General features: G+C 40.7%; 1 protein-coding gene across 1 annotated transcript; it reads left to right on the forward strand.

The window, feature by feature from the left end:
* Positions 1 to 5,764: 5,764 nt before the first annotated feature.
* On the forward strand, positions 5,765 to 23,664 carry galnt4 (polypeptide N-acetylgalactosaminyltransferase 4). The gene is made up of 11 exons (XM_086280434.1): positions 5,765 to 6,119; positions 8,951 to 9,403; positions 11,232 to 11,401; positions 12,688 to 12,877; positions 13,023 to 13,208; positions 14,622 to 14,739; positions 17,857 to 18,033; positions 19,469 to 19,600; positions 20,517 to 20,627; positions 21,819 to 21,971; positions 22,054 to 23,664. The coding sequence occupies exons 2-11, from the start codon at positions 9,018 to 9,020 to the stop codon at positions 22,183 to 22,185; spliced, it is 1,755 nt and encodes a 584-aa protein (XP_086136560.1). The 5' UTR covers positions 5,765 to 6,119; positions 8,951 to 9,017; the 3' UTR covers positions 22,186 to 23,664.
* Positions 23,665 to 25,102: the final 1,438 nt, after the last annotated feature.

A 25,102-nucleotide genomic window follows, 5' to 3' on the forward strand; every position in this document is an offset into this window, starting at 1 on the left:
AATCTTCCTCTCTCCTCATCTCCCCTCTATTCTTCCTCCTCTCTCACGCCGTAATGCTGATGATACGTTCTGCTCCGGGTCTACTTCAGCTGCATAAACAAGTGGATGGCGCTTTGTCCTGCAACCTTGGTATCATCCAGCATGCACGCTTCAACGAAAAAAAGCAATGCACAGAAACACAGTCAGTCTTTGGGGGCAACCACTTATGAGAATGGCACACTTGACCTCAGTTTTGTTCCATGCACAATCAGAATGCAGTTCATCACACAATTCCTGCTCCAGCTTCAGCTCAGCGTTGCGTGACAGTAAAAACAACATGTCAAATTTGAACAGTGGCCTTTCCCTCCACTGCCTTCAGATCCATACATGCTTATTTACCACACCACATCTTTTCACAGTGCCTTTACTTGTTATATCAGGAAGAGCTCAGGTGGTACTGGGGTGGGACAAAATAACTACATCCCCTCCAAAAATCCACTTCCTTTTGTTATTACTGATAGATTGACACTTAATGCCGATATTTTATTCAAACTTGCCCCAAATCAATTCCCTCCATTAAGTTTACTTAGCCAAGTCACTGCTTTGCCAAGTAGCCCTCATTGTGCTGCTTATCAAATGAGAAATGAATGGAAGTTAAACCTGTGATGAAAAAGAAAATCACTGGGGCAAATGTCAGACAGCAGTTTAAAGCCAATCATAGAGCTAAATGAGACATTATTAAAACAAAATAATGATACAACATCATTATTATTACATTATTACTGCTGTTTCTTTTTAGGGACATCTATTCTCCTCTAGATATTAGGTATGGTGTGTCACAGCTATAGAGTATAACCTCTACATTGTGATATGATCATAATCATGATTATATCATGTAATAGTATTGCATTGTGGGCTTTTGTACTAGTGAAATTGACAATATAATGCCAACCTGCAGTACCTTTGCACCCCACCAGTGAGCCCTGGTGCACACTTTGGGAGTCACTGATCTATGCTATGCTCTCATTTTGTCTCTTCTCCTCTACTCATCCCCTGAACAAGTCACATAGACGACTGCTCCACCATGAACCGCACTCTGACCACTCACAGCATAAAAGATGGATGTAGCCACCATCGTGTGACTCACTGGTTTTGGGCTCCACACAGTCATAAACTGTGTGAGTGTAAAGTACAGATGCACACATCGAAGTAATGGACTAACAAACAAGGCTCTCACTCACCAAGAACTGAAGGACAAACTCCTAAGATGGTCTGTACCACACAGGAAGCCATACTATTACTCAGAAAATCCAAGAGCACACACATAGGCACAGCAAAGAGGTCTGGTTTGACTCAAAGTAGTTGAGCTGAGGCCTAGCGGACGATGCTCAGCTCCTGCTGTGTGTGTTGGGTCACCTGTTAATCAATGCAGCCACGGTTGTAACTCTACTATCCAGGTGGATACTGCTATCAGGCTTCTATATTGCTTTATACGAGAATGCTAATTGCTTTCTGCTATAACACAATTAAAGCTTGGAATATCCTTCCAAATAATTAGAAAACCTGTGCAGATTTCCATATCTTCTCTCATGCTTAACCTTGTGAGTATTAATTTCCTCATGATTACTTGTTTTATATAATTCTATACCTGCGATTAACATTTTGATATGCATGTTGTTTTCAATTAGTGATTATCTGTGCTTGCGTGTGTGTGTGTATTTGCACACATGCAGGTATGTGAGTGTGTGCATATGTGTCTCCACTGACGGACTTTAATTGCATCTCACTGTTTTTTTTAACCTGCCCAGGGACCAAAGATGGAAATTAGCTAGTAGCTAAATCTGGCACAAAGCATTTTTCTGTTTTTGTGTGATTAATGAATTTTGTACATTCTCCCTGAAAGAAATGAACAGCAAACAAACAAACAAACAAACAAACAAACAAACAAACAAGCAAAAAATAAATCACCCTACTTAGAGTTCTTATGAAGGGAGAATCTATCCATTGAGGCCAATTTTTTTTTTTTACTGTGCTCTAAATATTTTCTTTAATGCTATAATGTTGGGTTGGTTATAATATATATAAGCCTATGGGATTCACTTCATATTGGAGCTAGCCTCAAGTGGATGCAATTTTTGTCTTCATCAGCTCCAGAGATTGTCATATGGTCCTGGCGGTGGTCTCTTTTCTCTTAAAAGGGAGTTCTTCCTTCCTACTGTTGCTAAATGCTTTGTCATACAGGGTTTCTCTCTCTACAGTGCTTTCAGACAACTGTCACAGTGAATTAAGGCTATATTAATAAAACTGAATTGAACAACAGACTGCTAATGCAAAATGAAAATCAGCAAATTGAAAATTGTTTCAGTGCTTTTTCTTCAGTGTCAAAAGGTCACAAAAAAGGGTCCATTGAGATTTCAATTTGTAACATTTGACAGCCGCAAAAAGATCTGTAATACACTTTCATGTGACACAAGATGCCAAGCCAGCTGTACCTCAAAAAGACCAAACTGTCTGCAACAGCAAACAAAAACTGTGATCACAAAATAAAACTAATCAAACTGTTAGTGTTACTAACTCAAAAGTCTCTTTTTGGAACATTTAATACATCACCCCAAATCGGTCATGACAGATGGCTGCCCAACCCTGAGTCTGGTTCTGCTGAAGGTGTCTTCCCATTGCTGCCAACTTTATTGTCCGAGCTTTCCTGAGTGTTTCAAAGTGAACAAAGCTCATATAGAAGTGGGTGCATATATTTCTTCCTAATTAGACTTTTGCTATATTTTCATCGGTATCTGATCACAGCCTTATTCATGTGCAAAGCCTTGATGTTGTATTAGAATTTTGAAGTGCTACATTCCTAATTAATAAAATTCAAGGATGTCTCTTTTTTGTGTCTTAGTGTTGTATATGCCTACTACCTAAATAGACTGCAGATCTGCCAAGTTCTCTGAGGAATAAAATGTTAGTTTTTAACCAGTGCCATCGCCATTATGTTACATATCTAATGGATTCTCTTTCACACACAAATCAATGTGTAAGATCTTTCTACTTCATGCAATAATAGCCTATTCCCTCATATCCAAGGTCATAAAAGAGGCCTAACGTTCACCATCAGTCACTAATTGATAACCATATTCTGTCCTTATGGATGAAGGTCACTGTGTCTTCTTCTCTATGGGGAGCTAATAATCTAAGGAAGAGTATGAGCTGGAATCCATCTCCATTAAATTAAAGGAGCCTGGTCCCACAATGTGACCTCTATTCACTATGATTTATTGTATGAACAAAGTAAATGAACATTAAGCACAAAGGACATGCGGCTAATGAAATCATCAGCCCAACCGTTAAGCCAGTTAAGAGGAGAATGGAGCAGTAGTTGAATACAGCTGTAGATATGTAAAGGCCCAGACACACATTCCTTTGAATCACCTTTGTGAAGGTCTAGCAGTTTATAAGTCTACAGTTACCGCAGCCATTTAACTCAGCATGTATGACATCTCTGTTCTTCTAATTTTAGAGGTTAAATGAGTTGCTCAAATTAAACGGCACTCATTAGTTGGGAAACAGAATCTGACAAAGTAACGCATCAGTGCCACATGACTATTTCAGCTCCAAAAGATTAGAAGCGCCCAGAGGTATCTATGTCTATTAAAAAACAGGGGAGGATAGTTGTCCTTATTTAATATTCTACAAGAGTAGCAACACAAAGGGTGATGGGACCAAGTTAGTTTCCATCTGAATGGGCTCTACGGTTTGAAACACAAAGCTGTTTAAGGGCACCAACCTTTTGTATTCAGTTTGTTAATTGCATTAAGGTGGTATGGCATTAGTCCAATGTCAAGTGTAATTATAACAGATGTATTCTTTGCAGTCACTAGATGGCGCTCTTGACTTGAACTGTTTTCATTTGATCCTGCAGCCTATGGCACCAGGTCAAATCCTGTTGCCAGTATTTCTACCCCCTAGACTTGTGTTCTCCAAGTCTGTCAAATGAGAACGATCTCAATCATAAGCTCTGCAGCTACTGAACTGAGTCCAAATGCAGATTATCTTAAAGGACGGCGATAGGCTTAGTCAGCCTATGACCAATAAATCAAGAGGCCCTACAGAGCCAAAAACACAGGGATTGCTCCGGATTTTAATAAAATCTCTTAAGAAATGGGTCTCCTTTCTTTAATTTCAGTGTAGTGCACCTATAACAAATAACACAATTAGGTTAAGCTATAAGCTTAAAGGAAATTTAAATGTAGGTTGATGAAAATCTGAAGCTCCCTCACATTGAAAAAACCATAACAAGACTAGATTCCACACTGATTAAATCACTTTTGCCACTAACTTGAGAATGAAGAGGAAATGGGGCACGTTGCATATGTGAACTAAATGACAGCTTGAATAGAGGAAAGACCTGTACAACAGCCCTCCTTGTAGCTGTGAAAGCCTGAGATCCCTATCAGGGAAATGGGACCCTTTTCAGTTCCGGATGAGGGCACATCACCCTCACAGAGAGAGGTGTCAATTGGTTTCAAATGGGGAGACGGAAAGGAAAAGTAAAGAGCAAGAGGAATAAAGGATATTGGCAAGTTACCAAGCCGTGCAGGTGTCTGCCTAAAAAACAGGCTGCACTAGCGCTTTGCACACTCTAGGCAAGTGTGGTCCAGCCTGAGCAGGAACCAGGAACTATGAGAAAACAAACCAAGCTCATAATAGCGAGAGCACAGAGGGAAGGGCTGTTGGTGCATGTGTCTGTGTGGATTACACAGTCCCTTTGTACAGTGGGGCGCATAGATCCTTTCGGCATTCCTGTGAACATCACAGTGGTTTCTCATTTGCTCTTTTGGGGGGTCAGACACTACATGGCATCACGATCAAACCAAAAAGCAATACCTACAGTCTTTTTGCCTCATGTATCCTGACATCAATCCACTGAACAGACTTTATTGCATGCTTTGGAGTTTTTGATCTCCATGCAATTCTCGTTGCATCAAAATTACAAACCTGTAAGCCTGCTATTAAATTCAATTAACTCTTTAAAGAAGATTAAAAGTTGCAGTTGCTGCTGTGGTAAAACACCAGCTCATGTTATTTTTTTCTCTTGCATTATGTCTGCTATGTCTTCATGATATGCAAACAGTGACACTCTTTACATCTGGATAGAAGGTTCATTCATTCAGATGATGTTATCAGCTCATAAACGTACTACAAACGTGGCAGGAGTTTCTAAGTGGGTGTAGCGTTTTGTAAAATGACTGTTTTTAGAAAGCAGCGACACATGAGCCAAACATTTTGGGCTCTTATAAAGTCATGGTAAAATGACGAAGTGCTTCAGATCATTGTTTTCAAGTGCAGGTCGAGTGTTTATCTCGAAAGGTATCGGAGTTTTTGCACAAATTAAAGTTTAGACAAACTCACGTCAGATTGTTTTCACATTGTACAGAGTCAGGATATAACGTTTATAGTCATCACTCCAAAGTTACATACAAAGACAGTCACATACAAAGTTTAAAGTTATTAAAAACCTGTGGGGGTTTCAGTTGTAGACAGAGCCAAATGAATAGCTAACAGGCTAGCATGAAGTACTTCGTCAATTTAACTGGAGACGTTGCTAACAACACCGGAAGTACCAACTACAACCCCACCCCACCCCCCGCGATTTTGTATGAGGAAGTTAATATGACGAAATGTCAAGACGTAAAAATCTATTGTAGACAACACACATAAGTACAAACCATGGGGTACCGTATAGCTTAAACGAACAATTACGTGTGTTATTCATTGAATAATTTAGGTTATTGAAAAAAATTCACATTGACGTTTATGTAACGTACATTAATGGTTAATGATACCATATATAAACATATACTTCTGTACATATAAAGATGTTTTTTAATGTTTTATTCCTATGTATACTTATTGTTAAACTCCTGTCATTGTTGGACTTTTATTTTGAAAGGTTACGACGGAACCGCTGTAGTTTTTCAGTTTGTCTTGACAGAGGTCAGAAACCCAGTGTGGAGGAAAGGATGTGGGTATGCTGACATCTGCAAGCCAGAGGTTTGAGTGTGAGAAGACCGCAGCCAGGCTGACAGACAACGGCCTCAACTCTCTCGAAGTAACTCCGAGACATGTAACTTGTTGCGAAGGTAAACTCAACACAAGCTAACCTCGTCTTTCTTCACAGAAATGCTCTCCCAGCTACAATGTGTCGTCAAGTTCAAAGTACAGTTTGTCTGTTGACGATGTCGATAAAATCTATTTGCGCTCCTCACTCGTTTAGCAGTAATTAAACTTAAAAAACTTTGGCACCACAACTAATGTGGACTTTCTTTGAAAGTAGGAAGAGGTTGTCATTTAGCCTCTAGTAGCTGCTAATTCAAGTGGAGGCTTTGTAGAAAGTTGAGGTTATTCTTCCCACACAAACATTCACATACACACGCGCGCGCGCTGCTGCTGCTGTGCTATGCGTGTGTTTAATGCGACCTTCATCCAGGGGGGTCAGCGGAGGCTTTTGCTCTCTCTGCTGACTGTACGACTAGTTAGGAGCCAAACACTGATTTAGTTTGACAGATCCGGAGACCTGTTGCTGAACTTGCGTGTTACGACTGCAGCTTTCGAGACAGGCGCTCTCTCCACTGCTATTTCTCTTTTCCTCAAAGCTCCCCTTTCTTCATAAATACAAATTAAGATAAAAGTTTGATCATCAGCTAGGCCGTGGGGAGAGAGATGGCAGTGTTAGGGGTTTACTCGAGATTTACTTTTGCTTTCATTTGGAGCACCTATCAGCTTTAATAAAGCGAGGAGGGGAAGCGTTGTTTTAAAGTGTGTTTCAAGTGTGTTTGGGTTTGTTTGTGTGTCAGAGACAACAGTTAAATTAAGCCTGCCATCATCACTCATCCCACCCAGGCTCCTTTCTGTCAGTACCATATACACAGAGTGCAGCTGAGAGCTGCTTGTGTTGCTCCGATGAGTCAGTGATCCCTGTCTTCTTAAAATGAAATAGAGCCAGTCGGTTGGTGGGGAAGAGTTGCTTTGCTTTGTCAAGCATTGTTTGTGTAACCTGTTCAGCTAGTGCCTCTTGGATATTACACCATTTACAGCTATTTGTCGTTTCTGGACTGGTTGACAAGGAAATGAAGCGTGCAATGTATGCAGTACATAGTGTTCATTCCAGGCTGACCGTGGAGAGAAGTCGGGGCTTCATGACATCAGAATTTTAAGTGACTCTAACATAGAGTCTTATTTTATCAGCTATTGACCCATCCTTTCACTGCTCTCTGGGTGGGACATGCAGCAGAAAATGCACCCCAGGAAACCAATGTTATCCCTCGTCTCCCTTCTTTTTGTGTGTTTTTGTTTCATGACCAAAAAGCAGGTCAGGATTAACGTTGCATCTTAGCCCTCTGCCCCCATCCTGCTTGATCCAAGCAGCTGCCCTGGGTAAGGCTATCAGATTCAGAGAGAGTGGAAGGTGTGATGGACTGCTAATAAAAGGGGGTTTTGTTTGCAGGCGTCTCCATTTTGAAACCTCAGGAGTCCAGAGTTCTCTGGCCACAGCCCAGACTGGAGTGAAAAGGCTGCGCTGCTGCCTTGAAGGACTCCCATTGGCAATTGAGTTTCTTTTTTACTCTGCACTGCGGATGCGTGCACTCTTTGATTTTTCTATTTGCTTTTAAAGCGTTTCCTCAAAGGCCATTTTAAGCCAAGCTTTTCTCATAATTTGCATTTTTCTTCTGGTAAAAGTTGGAAATAACCATCATTAGCCTGTTCTGTGAGGAGGGAGAAGCCCTGCTGTGGTGTGTGGGACTGTGTATGTATGTGTGTGTGTGAATCATTATTGCCACTAAGCCTGTCTGACATTAGCTGGCACTACGGCAAATGGCACCCTGCTCTAATATTAATGCAACACAATTATGTGATTACATCCAGATCAGTGTCAACATAGCTAAGTGGTCTGTTTTTACCACAGGCTTCTTCTAGCTTTTGGCAGGCTAAGCCAATGCAAATGTCAAAACTGCTGTCTTTATGTACCGATAAACCCGGGAAAATCCTGTTTTTCAAAAAAGCCAAAAAATAAATTTTTTTTTCCTATTCCAATTGTTTGTTTGTTTTTTTAATGTTTTTTAAGGTTTCTTCCAATCAGCCTTGAATTTGGCCGAGTGGAAGAGAACACAAGTCTTAAAATGAGAAATCCTTCAAAAGACCAGGTTCTTAAAAAATCAAGTCTTTTAAAAGGTTTCCTAGTTAACAATGAATTAAACCCAAATCTAAACAAAAGGCATGCTTAAACCTGGCTGTTTGACCACTGTCTTTAAATATGTGTTTTCTGCTTTGCTGCAAATATGTGTCATATATGTTTAGGGTATTCAAAAATGAAAAGGAAGGAAAATTATAAAAGGTGAAAGTTTAAAAGACTTGATATAACTTTTGGATTTAGGGGGAAAAAATCTGACTGTATATGAGGCACAGATGTGAGAAACATTTCCGGTAAGACTCAGTGCGATTCACTGGGAATAAAACAGCTCAGTTTTAATTAATTTTATCAGGCTGACATATCTCTCGTTGGAGTGCATCACAGACTTAATTTATTCAGCACATTGCCGTGTGAGCCATAATTTAGCCTCTTCCATCTTTGCAATTTGTATTTAATGAGCATCTTAATGTGGCCCTGAGCATTCAAGCATATTTATGATGTCGGCGTTGATTACCGCTGGTCTGGTCAATGGGAGCGATGTCCTCAGGGCACTTGTGCATTTAGAGGCAGATACGGTCTTTCGTGGATGTAAGTGTTTAGATTAAGAACTTGGGTTCTTACTTGATTAAGCCTTATCTAATGGGAGAGCTTTGTTGAGATGAGTTCCGATAGTCTGCTCCTGTCAGCGGTGTTTCTCAGCCGCCTCCTTTTGTGGTTTGCTTTAAAATGTGACATAAAATGTGTGTGATTATAAACTTTTGTCTATTTCTTTCTTTCCTCCAGAGGCTTGTGTCCTGTAAGGGCACCTTGAAGCTCAGCCTGTCACTGTCCTTCCTTGGTGGTTCCTGTCATGAGGGGGCGTGTTTCTCGAAAGCTGGGCTTGCTGGCCAAGGCTGGTTTCCTCCTGTGGGTGCTGTGGCTTGGCTATCTGCTGTTGGAGCGCTCCTCTTTCCCTTTCTCTTCCTCTGTGGAGGATGAGGTTAAAGACCAAAATCTTAAGGAACGACAGCTGGTCTCAGAGGAGAGTGGGAATGATGAGCAGCTGGCTAGGCCTCTGTACATTAAACCACCACCAGACAACAATGCACCAGGGGAGTGGGGCCGGACCACACACCTCAACCTGAGCCCTGAAGAAAAGAAGCAGGAGCAGGACAGTGTGGAGCACTACGCCATCAATATTTATGTCAGCGACAAGATCTCCCTTCATCGGCACATCCAGGACCACAGGATGAAAGAGTGAGTACAGAAAAAACAAGAATAATCCATTAGTTACTTACTGAGTGACGGCATCTGACAACCAGTCGAAAGAAAACTCACTTAAATTGTTTTGTTTTTTTAATGCTTTCTATTTTCCTTGCTAATACACGAGGCCTTGAATATTGCCTGGAGCATCTTCAGTGCTACAACGGTTACAAATTACTCAGTAGAGATTAAGTTGAACTCTTTACTGGAATCACGTTTTCACTGACAGTTAGAGACAAGCATGAAGGCTCGTGTGATCCAGTGCAGGGCTTGGTGAAGTTGTTGTAAGAGGCTTTTTGGCTGAATTGATTCATTTCATCCTCGGTTGTTGTCAGCAGCTCAAATACACCGTGTGATGTCTTTTATTAGCAGTTTCTCCTTCGGCCCTTTGGCCTTTTGTCTCTTCGCTTACTGCCTCTCATGCTAATGAAACCCAGATGTTGCATCAGCATCAACTTGGCGAGAACCGTCATTCGATTGTGTAAAGGCCGTGTGTTTATTTTAAATGCCCTGGAGTATATTTGTAAAGCATTATAGATTATTTCTAGCATCAAATTTGCAATCACAGCTAAATACAATTGTTCTATTTATGCTCATTGAACACCCCAAGCTAAATGTTATTTAAACTGGAGCTGGAAAAATGAGTCTCCTGGGTCACCTAGGTGTAACTGGAGTAACCCTTGTCACCACTGCGACACACACACACACACACAAAGATGCTCTCGCCGGGTGGAGGAAAATGTCTCAGTGGCTGAAAGTAACTCCTTGTAACGATGGGTGACGTGGGCCTAGCAGTGGCAGAGGGACATTTGACGAGTGCAGGATGCAGCAGTGCTCTGGGTGTTTTCTGTATGAACATATTATATATTTATGCACTTGTTTTGTTGTTATGTCAGCTGATATACTTCCGCTGCTTGTCAGATAACATGCCGTAGGACTAAATTATGGCCACGACTGGCTGTTATTACACTCAGTAAGATCTGAGAACAGTAAATTCTCATTCTTCTTGTCAGACTGCTCCAGATGCGCTAGTCTTTTTGTTTGGCTTTAGGGCTTGTAAATCTGTAAGCAAATGGGTCATGTCCTCCCAGGTTTATTAATTTTGAAGTGGTGTATATGTTTGTTGTAGTTCTGCACCTAGTCCATTACTATTTTCCCGTTTCCTCCAGCAGGTGTTTTTATTTTTTTTATTTTTTTTAGCGGATTAGCTTTAGGCTCTCTTGAGATGAAACTGCAGCACTATAAACACAGTGCTTCTGAGGGGAGGGTGAAGTAGCTCATTTGATTTGTTGTGTCCAACTCACTTCCAGCAATGTCATATTTGTAAATTGGAACTCTGGCTACAAAACTGCTAAAAATCTGTGCCAATTTTGTGCTTTCACAGTCTTGAGCTTACAGAAACATTTTACCCTTTTTGTTTTTCGTGTTTCTCCTGACTTTCTGTGTCATATTTTGCTCTCTCTTTGTCCAGTTTCCAGCTTTTGATTTGGTCCCAATTTTTTCTTTCTTTTTTTTTCACACACCCCCCCCCCCCCTCCCAGAGCGCTGCTGTGGTATGTTGCTCATTGGTGTAATACGCTCCCTACCCCCATCCATATTTCTGCTTCTCTTTATTGTTTTAATGAGTGCCATCTGGATTAGGCCCAGAAGCCTCCTCCTGCCACACTTGTCGCTGAGCCTGCTCTGGCCATATGAAAAATAATTTCATGCCCGTATGAGTTCATTTACAGTGCTGTTGTGTCTCCATGAAAATACAGTAAACTAAAGCTTGTGTCAACTCTGTCTCTCCCTCCACCCACACAAACACACTTGCATGCCTCAGATGCCGAAGTAAGAAGTTTGACTACCGACATTTACCTACCACCTCTGTGATCATAGCCTTCTACAACGAGGCCTGGTCCACCCTGCTGAGGACCATTCACAGCGTGCTGGAAGCCACGCCTGCCGTCCTCTTGAAAGAGATCATCCTCGTCGATGACTTCAGTGACCGAGGTTTGTAAGCGTGTGTAATTTTGTCTCTGTACAAGTAAAATGTTGTCATACGAGCTGTGCAACAAAGATGACTGACAGCTCGGCCTAGTTTAGTAAACCAGTTGAACCAAACCTCATTTGTGTGCCGCTTTGATTTTGGCACAGTGACAAAGTACAAAAGACGATTCAAGAAGGAGCCTGCTATATATAGAAATAAAGATGCTGTCTATAGTGGGATGAATAGTGAATGCCTTTGAATAGAGCAATTAGAAAAAAAACAGTCCTCTGAAACAAGTCCTGACACATTTCCTGTCCTGAAAATATTCCCAGAGCAGATAAATCTGCTCAGGAAGCATAAGAAATTTAAAACTTGTCCAGGTAATTAAATTAAAAAAAAAAGTTGTGTTTAAAATTGTGATTGTGTGGGTTTTTTCCAGTAAATTTTGTTATTTTGTCATTTTAAGAACAAAGCAATATAAATCTTTAGCCAGCATCTTTATAAGCAAGTCGGGAACTTAAGCAGGAACATTTGGACCTCAGGAACAGCACAACAGTAGCAAAACAGTCTACACTCTGCATCTGCCCCCTGGCTTTTGAGGTGCTTTCAGTCACATCTTGCAGTTTTCATCAGTAAATGGATCGTCTGCTGACTTGTGCTGACTCTAAGAATGATACTACTACACCTTAGAAACTGGATATAGGAGGTGCTTGATGTCTGTCTGTCTTAATGGAATTAGTATTTGGTCACAGCAAGTCTAGTCTGTGCGGATCAGAGACATTACACCATAAAGATGACCTCAGTGAGCACTGAGTTGCAGTGACATCATTTCCTTTCCTCCAGCCACTCTGACCAATTGGAATGTTAGACATGCCACTCCTAAACCAGACAGCCGGCTGCTGGAGGAGTGACAGCTTTCCCCTTTAAAGCTGGCTAAACCGGATCTAGCATATCAAGTTTTAGTGTTGACGTGTGTTTAAAACTGCATGAATCACCTACCTACTACTATTTTTGATACCAGCGTTGCCTCAATAAACATGATAAATGTGCAATAAAACAGAGTGCTGGTATTTCCCAAATCATCAGGGACTAGTATGCAGTTCTGTAGGTAATGACGCATGGTGAGCAGCCAATAAAACACAAATGAAGGAGTAATAAGTTGGTGACAAGATGATTGTTTTGTGTCAAGAGCTGATGAACATTTCACTTCATAATCCATAAATATAGAAGTACCTGTGTGTCTGTCCACTTGTTTTAATACTAAATCATTTGATATCATGATTTCTTTGTGTTTGCATTACAAAAATAGGCTACCTGAAATCCAAGCTAGCCGACTACATCAGTGATCTGCAACGTGTGCGTCTTATCCGCACCAACAAAAGGGAGGGGCTGGTTCGTGCACGTCTCATTGGCGCCACCTATGCCACCGGTGACGTGCTGACATTTCTTGACTGCCACTGTGAGTGTGTTCCTGGCTGGATTGAGCCTCTGTTGGAAAGGTGCCTAAATACATTTTTAACAACCTTATCCGAAAAAGGAAGAAATTGTTTTTAAGCTTTAAGACTCACATTGAATCAACTTTTCTTCCCCCCTTCTTTTCATTTTTTCCTGCCACCCTCCTTTCTGCCTGTTATGGTCTCTTAGGATTTCTGAGAATGCGAGTACCATCGTGTGCCCTGTGATCGACACCATCGACTGGAACACGTTTGAGTTTTACATGCAAACAGATGAGCCAATGATCGGAGGATTTGACTGGAGACTCACCTTTCAGTGGCACTCTGTCCCTGAAATGGAACGCAAGAGGCGCAAGTCTCGCATCGACCCCATCAGGTAACAGTATGGTACTTTCCAAGGCCTACTGTCATGAGAGATCACTTTATCAGCTTGACACATGTCAGTGAAGAGATCCCCCAAAGAAAAAGCATCGTGGATGTTTTTTTTTAAGGAGGATTTCATTTACTCAAGATTAACATGCAACACTGAATGGCCAGAGTAATATGAAACTAGATAGACCACTGTTAAGTGAGGTAACAGAGACTGTTTTAACTTTAATGAGACCAGTAGTGTTTGTATTCATAGTTATTCCCCAAATGCCCATTTTGAGTCAGGAGAAATCCTCACTGTGTGATTGATCTTTAAAACACTGGGAAATCCATTATGCTTCCTGCTACCTTATCATTTTCTCATAGCCTCAGTTAATCAACTTGTCTATATTCTCGTCCTCCCATCTCTTTGCTGCATTTGGCACCACTGACACAACATTTTAATACAGGTAAAAAAACACTGATATTAAATTAGCCTCACCAGGACAGTTTAGTTTGTATTCATCAGTTTCCAGTTTGTCTTACATGCGCAATTTCCTAAACAGTTGCTAAAACAGTTGAATAAAAGTTAAAAGTCTGCAATTACAAAAATTACAAAAGTCCTGTCATTATCCAGAAACTTATGGACTTAATTATAGCTTTTTTTAACTTCTAAGTTGGACTATTTACACTTGTTAATATCAAGATGTCGCAGCAGTTCTCTTATAAGCTTTCAGATAATCAGAATAAAGCATAAGAAATGATATATCTCCCAAATTATCTTAATGTCATTGGCTTCCTCATTGGTATACTCCTCACACATAAAGCCATTAATGAACCAAAACCCCACCATATCTTAAGGACAGTGGTACCGTTTTATCCCAGTAGAGCACTCTGCTGCCAGAGGGCAGGTTCACTTGTGGTTCTTAGAGCCTTCGACTATAAACCTCCTTCCTGGGGAACCAGCTCCCTATTTAATTCAGAGACTGGCACTAGCTCCACTTTTAAGGTGTCTTGAACCTTATAGTTTGCTAGGAAACCCTAAACCATCCATATGTCAGTCTCTGCAAGTATGCATGGATTTGGTTGGAACTGATTGGATTCATTGAGTGAAAGGTTACATACCGATGTTCACTTGTATGACACTGTTACAGTTCAGTAACGTTGTATCTTCTGTTCCATAATTTGTTATTTTTCTCCCTGTCATCTTTTTTTCTGTCCCTTTCTGTAATTTTTGTTTCACCCCAACTGCTCAAGGTAAATGGCTGCCCTCCTTAAGCCTGTTTCAGCCAGACATTTCTTCCTGTTGAAGGAAGTTTTTTTTTTTTTTCTCCCCACTATCGTCAACTACTTGCGCAGAGGGAATCGCTGAGTTTTTCTGTGTAACGGGATTGAACATGGCCATGATAAAAATGATCTTGTTTTTCTTGTATTCTCACAGGTCTCCTACTATGGCCGGGGGATTATTTGCTGTTAGCAAGGCCTACTTTGAGTATCTGGGCACGTATGACATGGGCATGGATGTGTGGGGAGGAGAAAACCTGGAGCTCTCTTTCAGGGTGAGTTAATTTTCCATCACTCAGAATCACAGTGAAGTGTCTGCTTAGCCCCCACAGGGCCACTTAATCGATATTAGACCTGAGTGGTTCTTTTAAAACATTTTGCGAAAGACTCACTAATCTGAGTTGCTTTGTTACCAGATCCAGACAAACCATATCTTTACTCAGCTTTTTTTTACTGCGATAGAGAGCAGAGAGAAAGATCATTAAATTTAGTTGGAAAATGTTTATCCTGTGCCCGCTGGTGCGTAGTTGGTGTGAGTCAGTGTCAGATCACAGTCAGTCAGGGTATGTGAAACTGCAGCCTTATATTGGCTGATACCTTGTTGTGATGTTGGTGTCACTTTTCACTTGCTGGCGTCAATCAAGCTGGCACAGATTTTAAGCAGGAGCATGCAAGATTAGGAATGTAAATTGTGTGTGTATGATTTATAGTGTGTATTTGTCTGCATTGTGAAGAAGAATGGGCTGTTCAGCTGAGTGATATGTTATGCATGTGGAAACAAAAATGCCTCTCACCGGGACTTTTTCCCATACATAATTTATATTTAGTGAATTGGTTTCTAGGTCTCTTTTTTTTGGAGTGTTGAAAAATAGTGGTGCGGCGTAAAATGCTTTCTGAATTAAGATGGAAAGGACTGTCTTGCATTAGCTGTTTGCCTATGGACTTATGATAATGGCTTTGCCTTGTGTAGGAGGCGGTAGAGTGGGTCATTTACTAATCACAAGGTCAGTATTTTGATCTCTGGCACCTCCAACCTGCATGTCAAATTATCTTTAGGTAAGAAACTGAACCCCAATGCGGAGTGCGAGTGTGGGAATTAAAAAAGCACTTAGGTGAATGTGTGGGTAAATGTAAATAAGACTTGTGTAGAAAAGCACTAAATCAATACCAGACCATTTCTTTAAGGATGTTAATCTTTTGTTCGATCAATGGTGAACGATCCAGCCATTAATGTAAGGTAAAAAGATATTGTCTGTGTAGGTTCTAGTATAAATGCAGCTGTATGACTCACAAAAGTATGTGTTGAACCTTTGTGGTAAGATTGATAAAGCAGTTTCTTCATTCAGATAATACCTGTAGTAGATCTTGTTTTGTAATCTTTGCTTAAAAGGAACATCAAGACAAGGTGGACCGATACACATAAAGTTAAACAGAATCATGTGGCGACCAACAGCTTACAGATACAGCACATGCCCAGTGCACCAACCTTACACCAACTAACAGCAGCAACTGTGCGGCTTACCACCACCTCTGTTTTTTCCCCATGACCTGTCTCTCTCAAGCTGTTCCTATAATATAAGGACTTAAAAATAATGTTAAGAAGCTGAATCACCATTTTGGTAATATTTGATACAAAACTGTGCACAGTGTTATTGTCAAAACACACCACAATAGACTTGTTTCACAGCAGCCATTGGACAAAATGTAGTAGTCAAACACAGTTGTTACTACTGCAGTCATGACGGTTCTGATCTGTTTCAGTGCTGAGCCCTCATTAAGGCGATTAGTAACAGCTGTCTTTGCCCATGATTTCATGTCAGAATGGCTGCTGGGAAAAAGATCCATTGTGGATGATGCAGTCTAAAAAAGAAAAAACTTACACAGGTGTCAAAGGCCGAGATTGAAGATGGTTGAGGTCCATTAGGTCAAATGTACAGGAAATAGGTGGCCCAAGTGTTAGTAATCCCCCAACCCTCCCCTGTCCCACATGTGAAGGGTCTCCATGTGGTCTATAATCGTTTACCAGCAGTGAGGTGAAGCTGGTAATGTTTTTACTTTGTGAGTTTTTGCAAAATGTTGTTTTGGAAAAATCTTCAGCAGTGGAAACAACCTTCACAGGCACCTTTGATAAATCTTTATATGTCTGCCTGTGGACAGGTATTTCCGTTTCCCATTACTCAAATTTTACATTCTCGACTCCTTTTCCTTGCATCTTAATCCTTCCCACTAAAGATGTGAGGAAGAAAGGACACGAGGATCAAGGAGCTGAGGCAACAGGTGTTTTAACAATATGAGACATCCTTGCCTTGGAGCCTCATTTTAACTCAATGTCAGTTTAATCCAAGATGTGGCAAAGCTGGGTCGTAAATTGTTTTGTTATAGCCCAACCGCTGCTGCATTTTTATGACTGCAGGTGTAACAGTGTTCATGAAGTTTTATGTTACCGGCTACTTTTGATTAAATTTGCAATATGGCTCATTTTAATCACACATAAGAAGTGAAGGGCAGACTGTTTGATCATCCGCTGAAAGAAATGTATGAATAAAAAAAGACTGGTTGTTTAAAAGTGTCCTCTTCCTACTATTGTTTACATATTCTACCTGAGTAGCGTGGGGTTTTTTTATACATTGAAGGTAAAAATACTCTAGCAAAGAAAACACTTGTGCATTCTTGATTATAGCTCCTCCAGCAACCCTCCTCTCTTGTCTGTCTTCCTTCCTTCCCTGTAGGAATTGAGGCGTCCTTCAACAAGGCATACTGAGATTAATTTCCAGGTCGCAGGCAGGACGATGAAGGGCAGAGAAGACATAAATTAGGGAAAAGACAAAAGTAACACAAGCATGCAAAGCATGCAGTCGCCTGACATGTGTGTAAGGCTGAGTTCGAAGATAGGTGTGATAACCCATGAATACTGAGAACATGTGTTACTGGTGGGGCACACATCTCACACCCATCTATGGTTTAAGTACTAGATAAAGATACTTGCATGAGAGAGAGAAATACGTTACAAAATAAAAACAATTAGAGGCATCAGGTGAGAGGGACACTTGCTCCGTCGCACTTTACTTTTAGCCCACTTTACACATTGTTTGTGCTTGGGCTGCTCAGCAGCCATCTTTGTACTTGACCTTAATTTTCCTGACAAACACAATCCTGGAAACGTGATTGTGTTTGTTTTTTTACTCGTGTTGTGAACACGTTAACATATTGAAGAAACTTCACTTGAAATGAGGTAACATTAACATTTGAGATCTGTGGACTCCACTAAAGAGTTTGTTTTAATATTTGTATTTTTTTTTATTTCTTAATTGTTGTTGTGACACAGTTGTTATCTAGAAAGGTGATATATAAATACATTTTACTTTACTTAATTGCATATCTGCCACCCTTAGGTGTGGCAGTGTGGGGGCAGCCTGGAGATTCATCCCTGCTCGCACGTGGGACATGTGTTCCCTAAAAAAGCCCCTTACGCGCGGCCCAACTTCCTCCAGAATACTGTCCGAGCTGCAGAGGTCTGGATGGACTCTTACAAAAAGCACTTCTACAACAGGAACCCTCCAGCCAGAAAGGTAAGACACTTTGCGTGTTTCATGCACTGATATGTTGTCACACTATCCAGCACCATGTGTAGACAGTAAATTGAATAGTTATTTTTGGTGTCAGATTTAGATGATTCATCTAACTGCCCCCTGTAGGTGTGGATATAAGATCAGTATCTGACTGAGTGGGTTAGGTGTATTGAGGTACTGAGGCTGTTCACATGTGTGTGTATGGTGTGAGTGCTGTGCCTCTCAGGTTCTGAGTATTGGGCACCATCAAAGATTCATGTATCTCAGTTTCAACTATCTGAAAAAAGTGCATTATTAATGTCAGGGATCTTTGATCAAACAATAAATTACCTGGTCAGGGGAGATTGAACACAGCACAGACCAAGATCATCAGCTCCAAGTCTATTACGTTGCTGTCATAATTTGTCATGCAGCTATAGAGCGATAGACGTGTGACTAGTTTGATTAATGAGTTATATAATTTTCATTGAATACATTTAATCATGTTGATATTCCAACTTTTCTTTACACTTTTCTAAAGAAAGAATAGCTGTTATAAATGTGTTTTTTTTATAAGGAATTATTGTTTTATGTTGTTTTTTGTTCATTTATTTTAAATATTTTTTTCTTGTTAATTTTGAGATTGGGAGCACAATGCAGTAAGGATCACAAAGAAAAAGTACTCGATAGATCAGAAATCTTATGATTGAATTCGTTTAGTGTGTGTGTGTGTGTGTGTGTGTGTGTGTGTGTGTGTGTGTGTGTGTGTGTGTGTGTGTGTGTGTGTGTTAGGCGGTCTTGTTATAATCCATCCTCAAACATGCCAAAGGAACTCTAGACTCCTAGGGTAGACTTCACGCCTTAGCAAACACAGCTATTTAAAACATGCTGTTGGCTTCCTGAGATTCTTATTTGAACTCGATTTTTGGAGTTACAGGAGCCGGATTCACCTCTCAAATCCAGGATGTAAATATTTGCTTTAAAAGTCTAACTGTGTCCTTTATGAAAACACCCATCAATTGTGTTGTCAAAAATCTTATGTAAATTGTATGTACAAAAGTAATGGGCCCTGAGAATCGGTTTAACTCACAAGGTTGAGCAGACATGTACTGTAAGGCTAATGAAGCCTAAAAATGCTCCAAATTTGCTTATAAAATAATGCTCTGCTGAGCTCCAAACACCCTCTGGCATTAACATCTACAGAAAAACTGCACAAGGAACTTCATTGCATGGTTTCCAGTAGTTCCTGTAGGTGTAATGTGTTAGTGACCCAGTAGTTTTGTCCATACAGTGTATATTTAAAGAAAAGTGTGCATGCTCTAATGATTAAAATGTAGCTGCAATGTATAAATAAAGCGATACTGTCCATAAATGTACATTCTTAATAAACTCTCCTAAATCTAACCAGCTTTTTCACCCACAGCAGTGACTCATGCATTGTGTGGTTGCTTCACAGGAGAAATATGGGAATATTTCAGAACGGCTACTTTTGAGGGAGAAGCTGAAATGCAACAGCTTTGAGTGGTATCTGAAGAACATCTATCCTGAACTACATGTACCCGAGGACAGGGAGGGCTGGCACGGGGCTGTAAGTGTCTCCTTTTCAGATGCTGTGTCTGAATTCTGTTATTGATCCTGTTAGTGCAAGATTAATTATTTAGTTTTTGGACTGATGGCAGATCTTGTTGTGATTTATAAAAGACAGCAATGCGGCTGTCTTCATTCATCATTCAAGTGTGAAACAAAAGTATTCGGGTGAGACGTGATATGAGAAAACTCCGTTGAAAGTGGGAAGGCTTTGAAATCCATTTGACTGGGCTCAAGACCTTTCTAATTCAGACATCTGGTGAAGTCTCCTGTTATAAAATGCTTTACAGAAAAATTGCTCTTGGCTCAGTGTTGGATTTTAAAACAATTACATTTTAGCCACAGCAATGTCTCTGTTTTTTTCTGAAGCGAAAAAGAAAATTCCCTCAAAGATTTCTTCTTTAGTTATAATGTCCAAAAATCCACCACCTGTCCACGTCGACACACATTTCCCAGTGACAGCTGTGAAGTCAAATGCTACAGCGAGGGCATCGTCCAAAGTCTCAAATGTTCTGCTGTCAGAACTGTCTAAAATTTGCATGCACACCCACACTACAGGTACACGGTGACAAAACCTGAAAGAACGGCATTACTCAGACAAAGAAAAATTTACATTTTCTTATGAAACTGGGCGAAAGTAAGTTTTATTTCATATTGATTAATATATGTGTACTGATGTGGAAAATAAGCAAAATGGCAAAGGTTCAATTTGTTTTCGCTTCCTGGTGATATACCGTCATTTAATGATTTAATCAGATGACTGAATCCACCATCTTCAGGGCTGTTGCATCCTACGTGGCCTTAAAGTCTAACCTGCCAGCAAAGAATAAATCCAAGAAAATAAGAGTCCTCACAGGAATCGATATACAGTGCCGCATTTCACTTGTTATTAATATTTACTGCTCTCTTCCTGCCAGGTGCGTAGCTCAGGAATACATTCAGAGTGCCTTGACTACAACGCTCCAGAGCACAGTCCCACAGGTTCCCAGATTTCTCTTTTCGGCTGCCACGGCCAAGGAGGCAACCAGGTACGTCAGGCATTTCAGTGTTTATTCTTTCTTGACACAATCCCACAGCTTCTCGTGGCCCCCGTGGGAGATATATCTTGAAATGTCAAGACTTTCTGCTAACCCCTAAAACAAGCTGCCACAGTTGATTCACACCAGAAAATTACTCTCTGCTGGTGTGTCCAACATGACTTGAATGTAATGAATGGAAAACTGAATGTGGTATTGCATCCACAGATAGCTGGAAAAAAAGGTGCACATGAATCACAGGCGCTTTTTTTTTTTTCTTTTTTTTTTTTCCAATTCCAGTAACGGCTGGTTTAGAAGGCACCAGATTATTTATCTACGAGGATGTATATTTAATGTTGGAGTCAGACAATAGGCAGAACTTCTTTCTGTGGATCTTCAACCTGGCTGTTATCTCTGATTACCCCATTGATGCACCTCATCAGGTGTCCTCAGTCACAAAAAGCGCCATGTGTGACTGAAAATCAATGTTTGAATGGCTTCTCGGTGAAACAAAAACCTGAGGGCCCTTCACCACCTCCCTCCTGCCCCTTTCCCTGGCCCACATAAGAATCACGTTCCATTTAAAAGATACATGAGCCTCATGGGCAGAATGAATGGCACAGCCTGGATAAATAAGTTTGAAGCCAGAGACAGTGGACCCCGAGTAAGTCTTTTATTAGAAACGACCATAACGGGGCCCCAGTGCAACTGAAAGATGTATGAGATGTGAAGAAAAGGATGGGGAAGTATAAAGATTGATTACCTGACCCTCCGCTTAACGGGTAGCACAGGGAGCATTGCATCTTTTGTCCCACTGGACCAGGTTGTTGAAATGACACCAGAGGGGAAGAGTCGGGTTTGTGCTCATGTCTGCTTGATTGAAAGGGCCAAGGCCCCGTCTTTGCTCATGAGATCCCTCGACACACTCGCCGACGCATCATATAGTGCATTTATAGCCGTGGCGCAACAGCAGAGTAAAACATCCTGTAATCCTAGTGGGTAAGAAAAAAAATACCAAACTGCACTAATTGGCTTTCTAAACAAAAGACAGATGTAGCTGAAGAAAGAAGAAGGAAAAGTTTTAATCTCTTAGTCTCTGCTTCTTTTCAGAGAAATGTGTGAATACAAGCTTGTGTCAAAGAAATACATTTTAACTGTAAATGGAGAAAAAATGGCCAAATAACTGTCTCTTTCTCTCTCCAGTACTTTGAATACACATCTCAAAAGGAGATCCGTTTCAACTCTGTGACAGAGCTGTGTGCCGAAGTACTGGAAGGACAGACCTCCATCGGAATGAGGCACTGCCCTCGTGATGAGGAAGTCAGACCTCCCAGTCTCATCTGGGAGTTCAAAGAGGTAAGGGATTCATGAATGTGTGTGCCACAGGTTCACATTTTCCTGTAAACTGACTCCACGCTTTCAACTTCCAACCTTTCAGGACAGGACCATCTATCATCCACACTCAGACATGTGCGTGACAGCCTACCGCACAACGACGGGCCGCACGGATGCCCAGATGAGGCGCTGCGTCCCAGGGGACAAAACCCAGCAGTGGAAGTTTGAGTGGTAGTGGGAGGAAGCTAGATAGTAGCAGGGAACCTTAAGTGGCCTTCCGTGACCACAGTGCAAATACTGTAGCGGAGGTATGACCCCCGCTGCTCCCATTTCTGTTACTTTTCAAGTCTGCACTGAATGGAAATGGGGGGAAAAAAAGAAAAAAAAAGAGGTGTTGGAGAAAGTCACTTTAAGCCAATGACTCACCCAGTCCAGTGCTTTTAAACCTTTGTGAATACCTACAGAGGTGAGGTCTTTTTTTAAAGAACACCAGCTGAATTTAAGACTTTTTTTGTTGTTGTTGTTTTCATCCAAGTGCCTCTACAGCCAGAGTGGAGTACACAGCACACCTGAAGTGTCATTGCCGTCTCGGGGTTTTGCAACAACTTGAAAGCAGCGAGATGTGTAGCACACGAAGCAGTGCCTTCAAAGAGATTAAAGCCAGTTTCTTGATCGGAAACATGATCGGAAAATCACCATGCACTATAGAATAATGCCTTAAAGTGCAATTAATATTGATTATTTTTATTATGTCCTCATATTTGTTTTTAAAAAAATTGTGAAAAAACAGGCTGCTGGAAAACGATGGATTAGGAATGTAAGGTCGGCAGCATTTTGCCCCAAACCCGCTGCTTCCTAATGTGCTCCATCATGTGAGAGGAAGGAGCTGTGGTCATACTAGACTGCCTCTCAATTCTAGCTTTTGTCTATGGAGCTAGTTTCGTGGTAGAATACCTTCTGAATGAGATTGGAAGTATTTATTAAAGTGTATTTTGCCTCAGATGGTTTATCAAGTTGACACGGATGTTGTGATCTATTCTCCCCTGTTGTGTTAAATTAAGAATACCCTCTAAACCCATCTGTCACTTTGCTTTTGAGAACCTGTCATCCCTCACAAACCCGTGCGTGCCGAAATGAAATGTGCCAGTGCCAGCGTATTTATTTAGAGCTTTTTCAATTCTATAAAACTACAAACAACACTCACTAGAGCCTGTTTTTTGTTTAGTCACAAGAATCCTTAAAGGGAGCAGCTCTGTGCCAGTTCTCTTAAGAGTCTTGTGTGTAAGCTGTACTTGAAACTACATCAAAAACACTCCTGTTAGGCTTTCTTTTCTTCTTTTTTTCCACTCAAGACCACATTAGTGTTTCTACTGGGATCAAAGGACCAAGAGATTCAGTGAAACTGTTGGTAAAATGACTGGTGAATAGCATTTTTTTTGCTATTCATTCCCACTGAATTACATTTGGTCTCAATGGCAATTTGAATTTATGAATATGTGATATTCAAACTAGTTGATAAATTGTGAGATGACTCCTTTTGTGTGTTAGCTTTGTAAATAATGCTTGGTTAAAGGGACCAGTAAAAACTACTGATGAGGCAAAAGGGAAGTTGATTACTTGATATGAAGAAGAGGTTGGACTGTTGGGGATGGGGAAGGATTTTTCTAAATAAAATGACTGCTGGGATGATTGAAAGAATAAAAGACTAACCACAAACACACATGCCTTTTGTTTTACTCGCCTGCACAAACAGCGCATTGCACAGTTAAACTCAGGAATGAGGAAGAAGTTTTTTCGTTATATGAAATGCCAGGTGTAGCAAAAGGAGAAAAGTGTGAGCTGCTGCAGCTATACTAGGTGTGAATGTGTACTTTTTATTTTTGTTGTTGTTGTCATGGTATAAGCGACAACATGCATTTCACATTTGAACAACCAAAGACTGAAAAGCTGCTATTGCAATCTGCTGCCTGCAATCCACACAGCTCACCCCTGCACTCACGGACTGCAGCATTCATAATAATTTGGCACCACCTACTGGTAGCAAATCAGTACTGACCGCTAATGGCAGGCGACAGAGAAGGATCTTGATTGCCAACTGTGGAAACAAAACCAAAATGATATTAAATGTTCTGGCTAATATCTAGTTTACTTTTCACTCCCCCCCCCCTCCCTGTCTCTGGGCTCACAAATGTACACAAGCAACAATATGTGGTTTGCTCTCTCCGTTCTCAATTCATGTTTCAGTAAATCTAGAAATATTATGTGAGAATGTCATCTTTCATAGTTTGGGTGATACAATATTCATTGGTTACCTGGGTTGTTTTAGTGGTTTTCAGATATTTTCTACCATGCCCTAATTCAGAATAGAGAAAAAGTCGATGCCTACACCCAATATTTTCTATTAGTTATTAATAGAAACTGATCCAGGTTGAATTTTATCAAAGGAAAGGCCAGCAAGATGCCATCGGCAAACTTTGTTGTTCTATTTTTTTTCTATAAAAATCTTATTCACTCAGCCAGGTTTGCCTCCTGGAGTGACCTTTTGCCCCACAGCATAGAACCACTGCATTATATTTTCACTAAAAAAAAATCTATTGGTACTGTATGTATGTTTTATCTAATTGCCGAGTGCTGTTGCAAAATGCTGGGTGAGACAGAGGGAGCAGAACAATTTAAAAAGGAGGTAGGAAACACACGACAGCTGAAATGTTCAGCATCACTTAAAAGTCCCTGTTTTTGAAAGAAAAGCACGTTTGTTTTAATATTATATAAAACTGATCAGGAATTACAATTATTCATAGAATCATTAATCACTAATTAGTTAGTGGGGTTAGATTAATTGGTCATTCTAAATTGCCATACTTGTGAAAGTGGGTGTGAAACCTGTGACAGACTGGCGCCCTGTCCAGGGTGTACCCTGCCTCTCGCCCTATGGTAGCTGAGGTAGGTTCCAGTCTCCCCGTGACCCTGAAAAGGATAAGCGGAAGAGAATGGATGGTTCGAACATTAATCATAAGTTATTTTGAATTGGATATCTACATAGGCATGCAGAGGACATCATTGGTAAGCATCTGCATTGGTGTATGGAGGGTTTTTGATGTTTAGAGGCTGAATGATGACAATGGCCCAACAGATCTTATAATTATAGATGT

The sequence above is a fragment of the Aulonocara sp. 'chitande type north' Nkhata Bay genome, linkage group LG22 (assembly GCF_057382095.1).
Source record: "Aulonocara sp. 'chitande type north' Nkhata Bay isolate Kocher_YH1m ecotype deep benthic linkage group LG22, A_spYH_male_GT1.1, whole genome shotgun sequence".
NCBI classification, from domain to species: domain Eukaryota; kingdom Metazoa; phylum Chordata; class Actinopteri; order Cichliformes; family Cichlidae; genus Aulonocara; species Aulonocara sp. 'chitande type north' Nkhata Bay.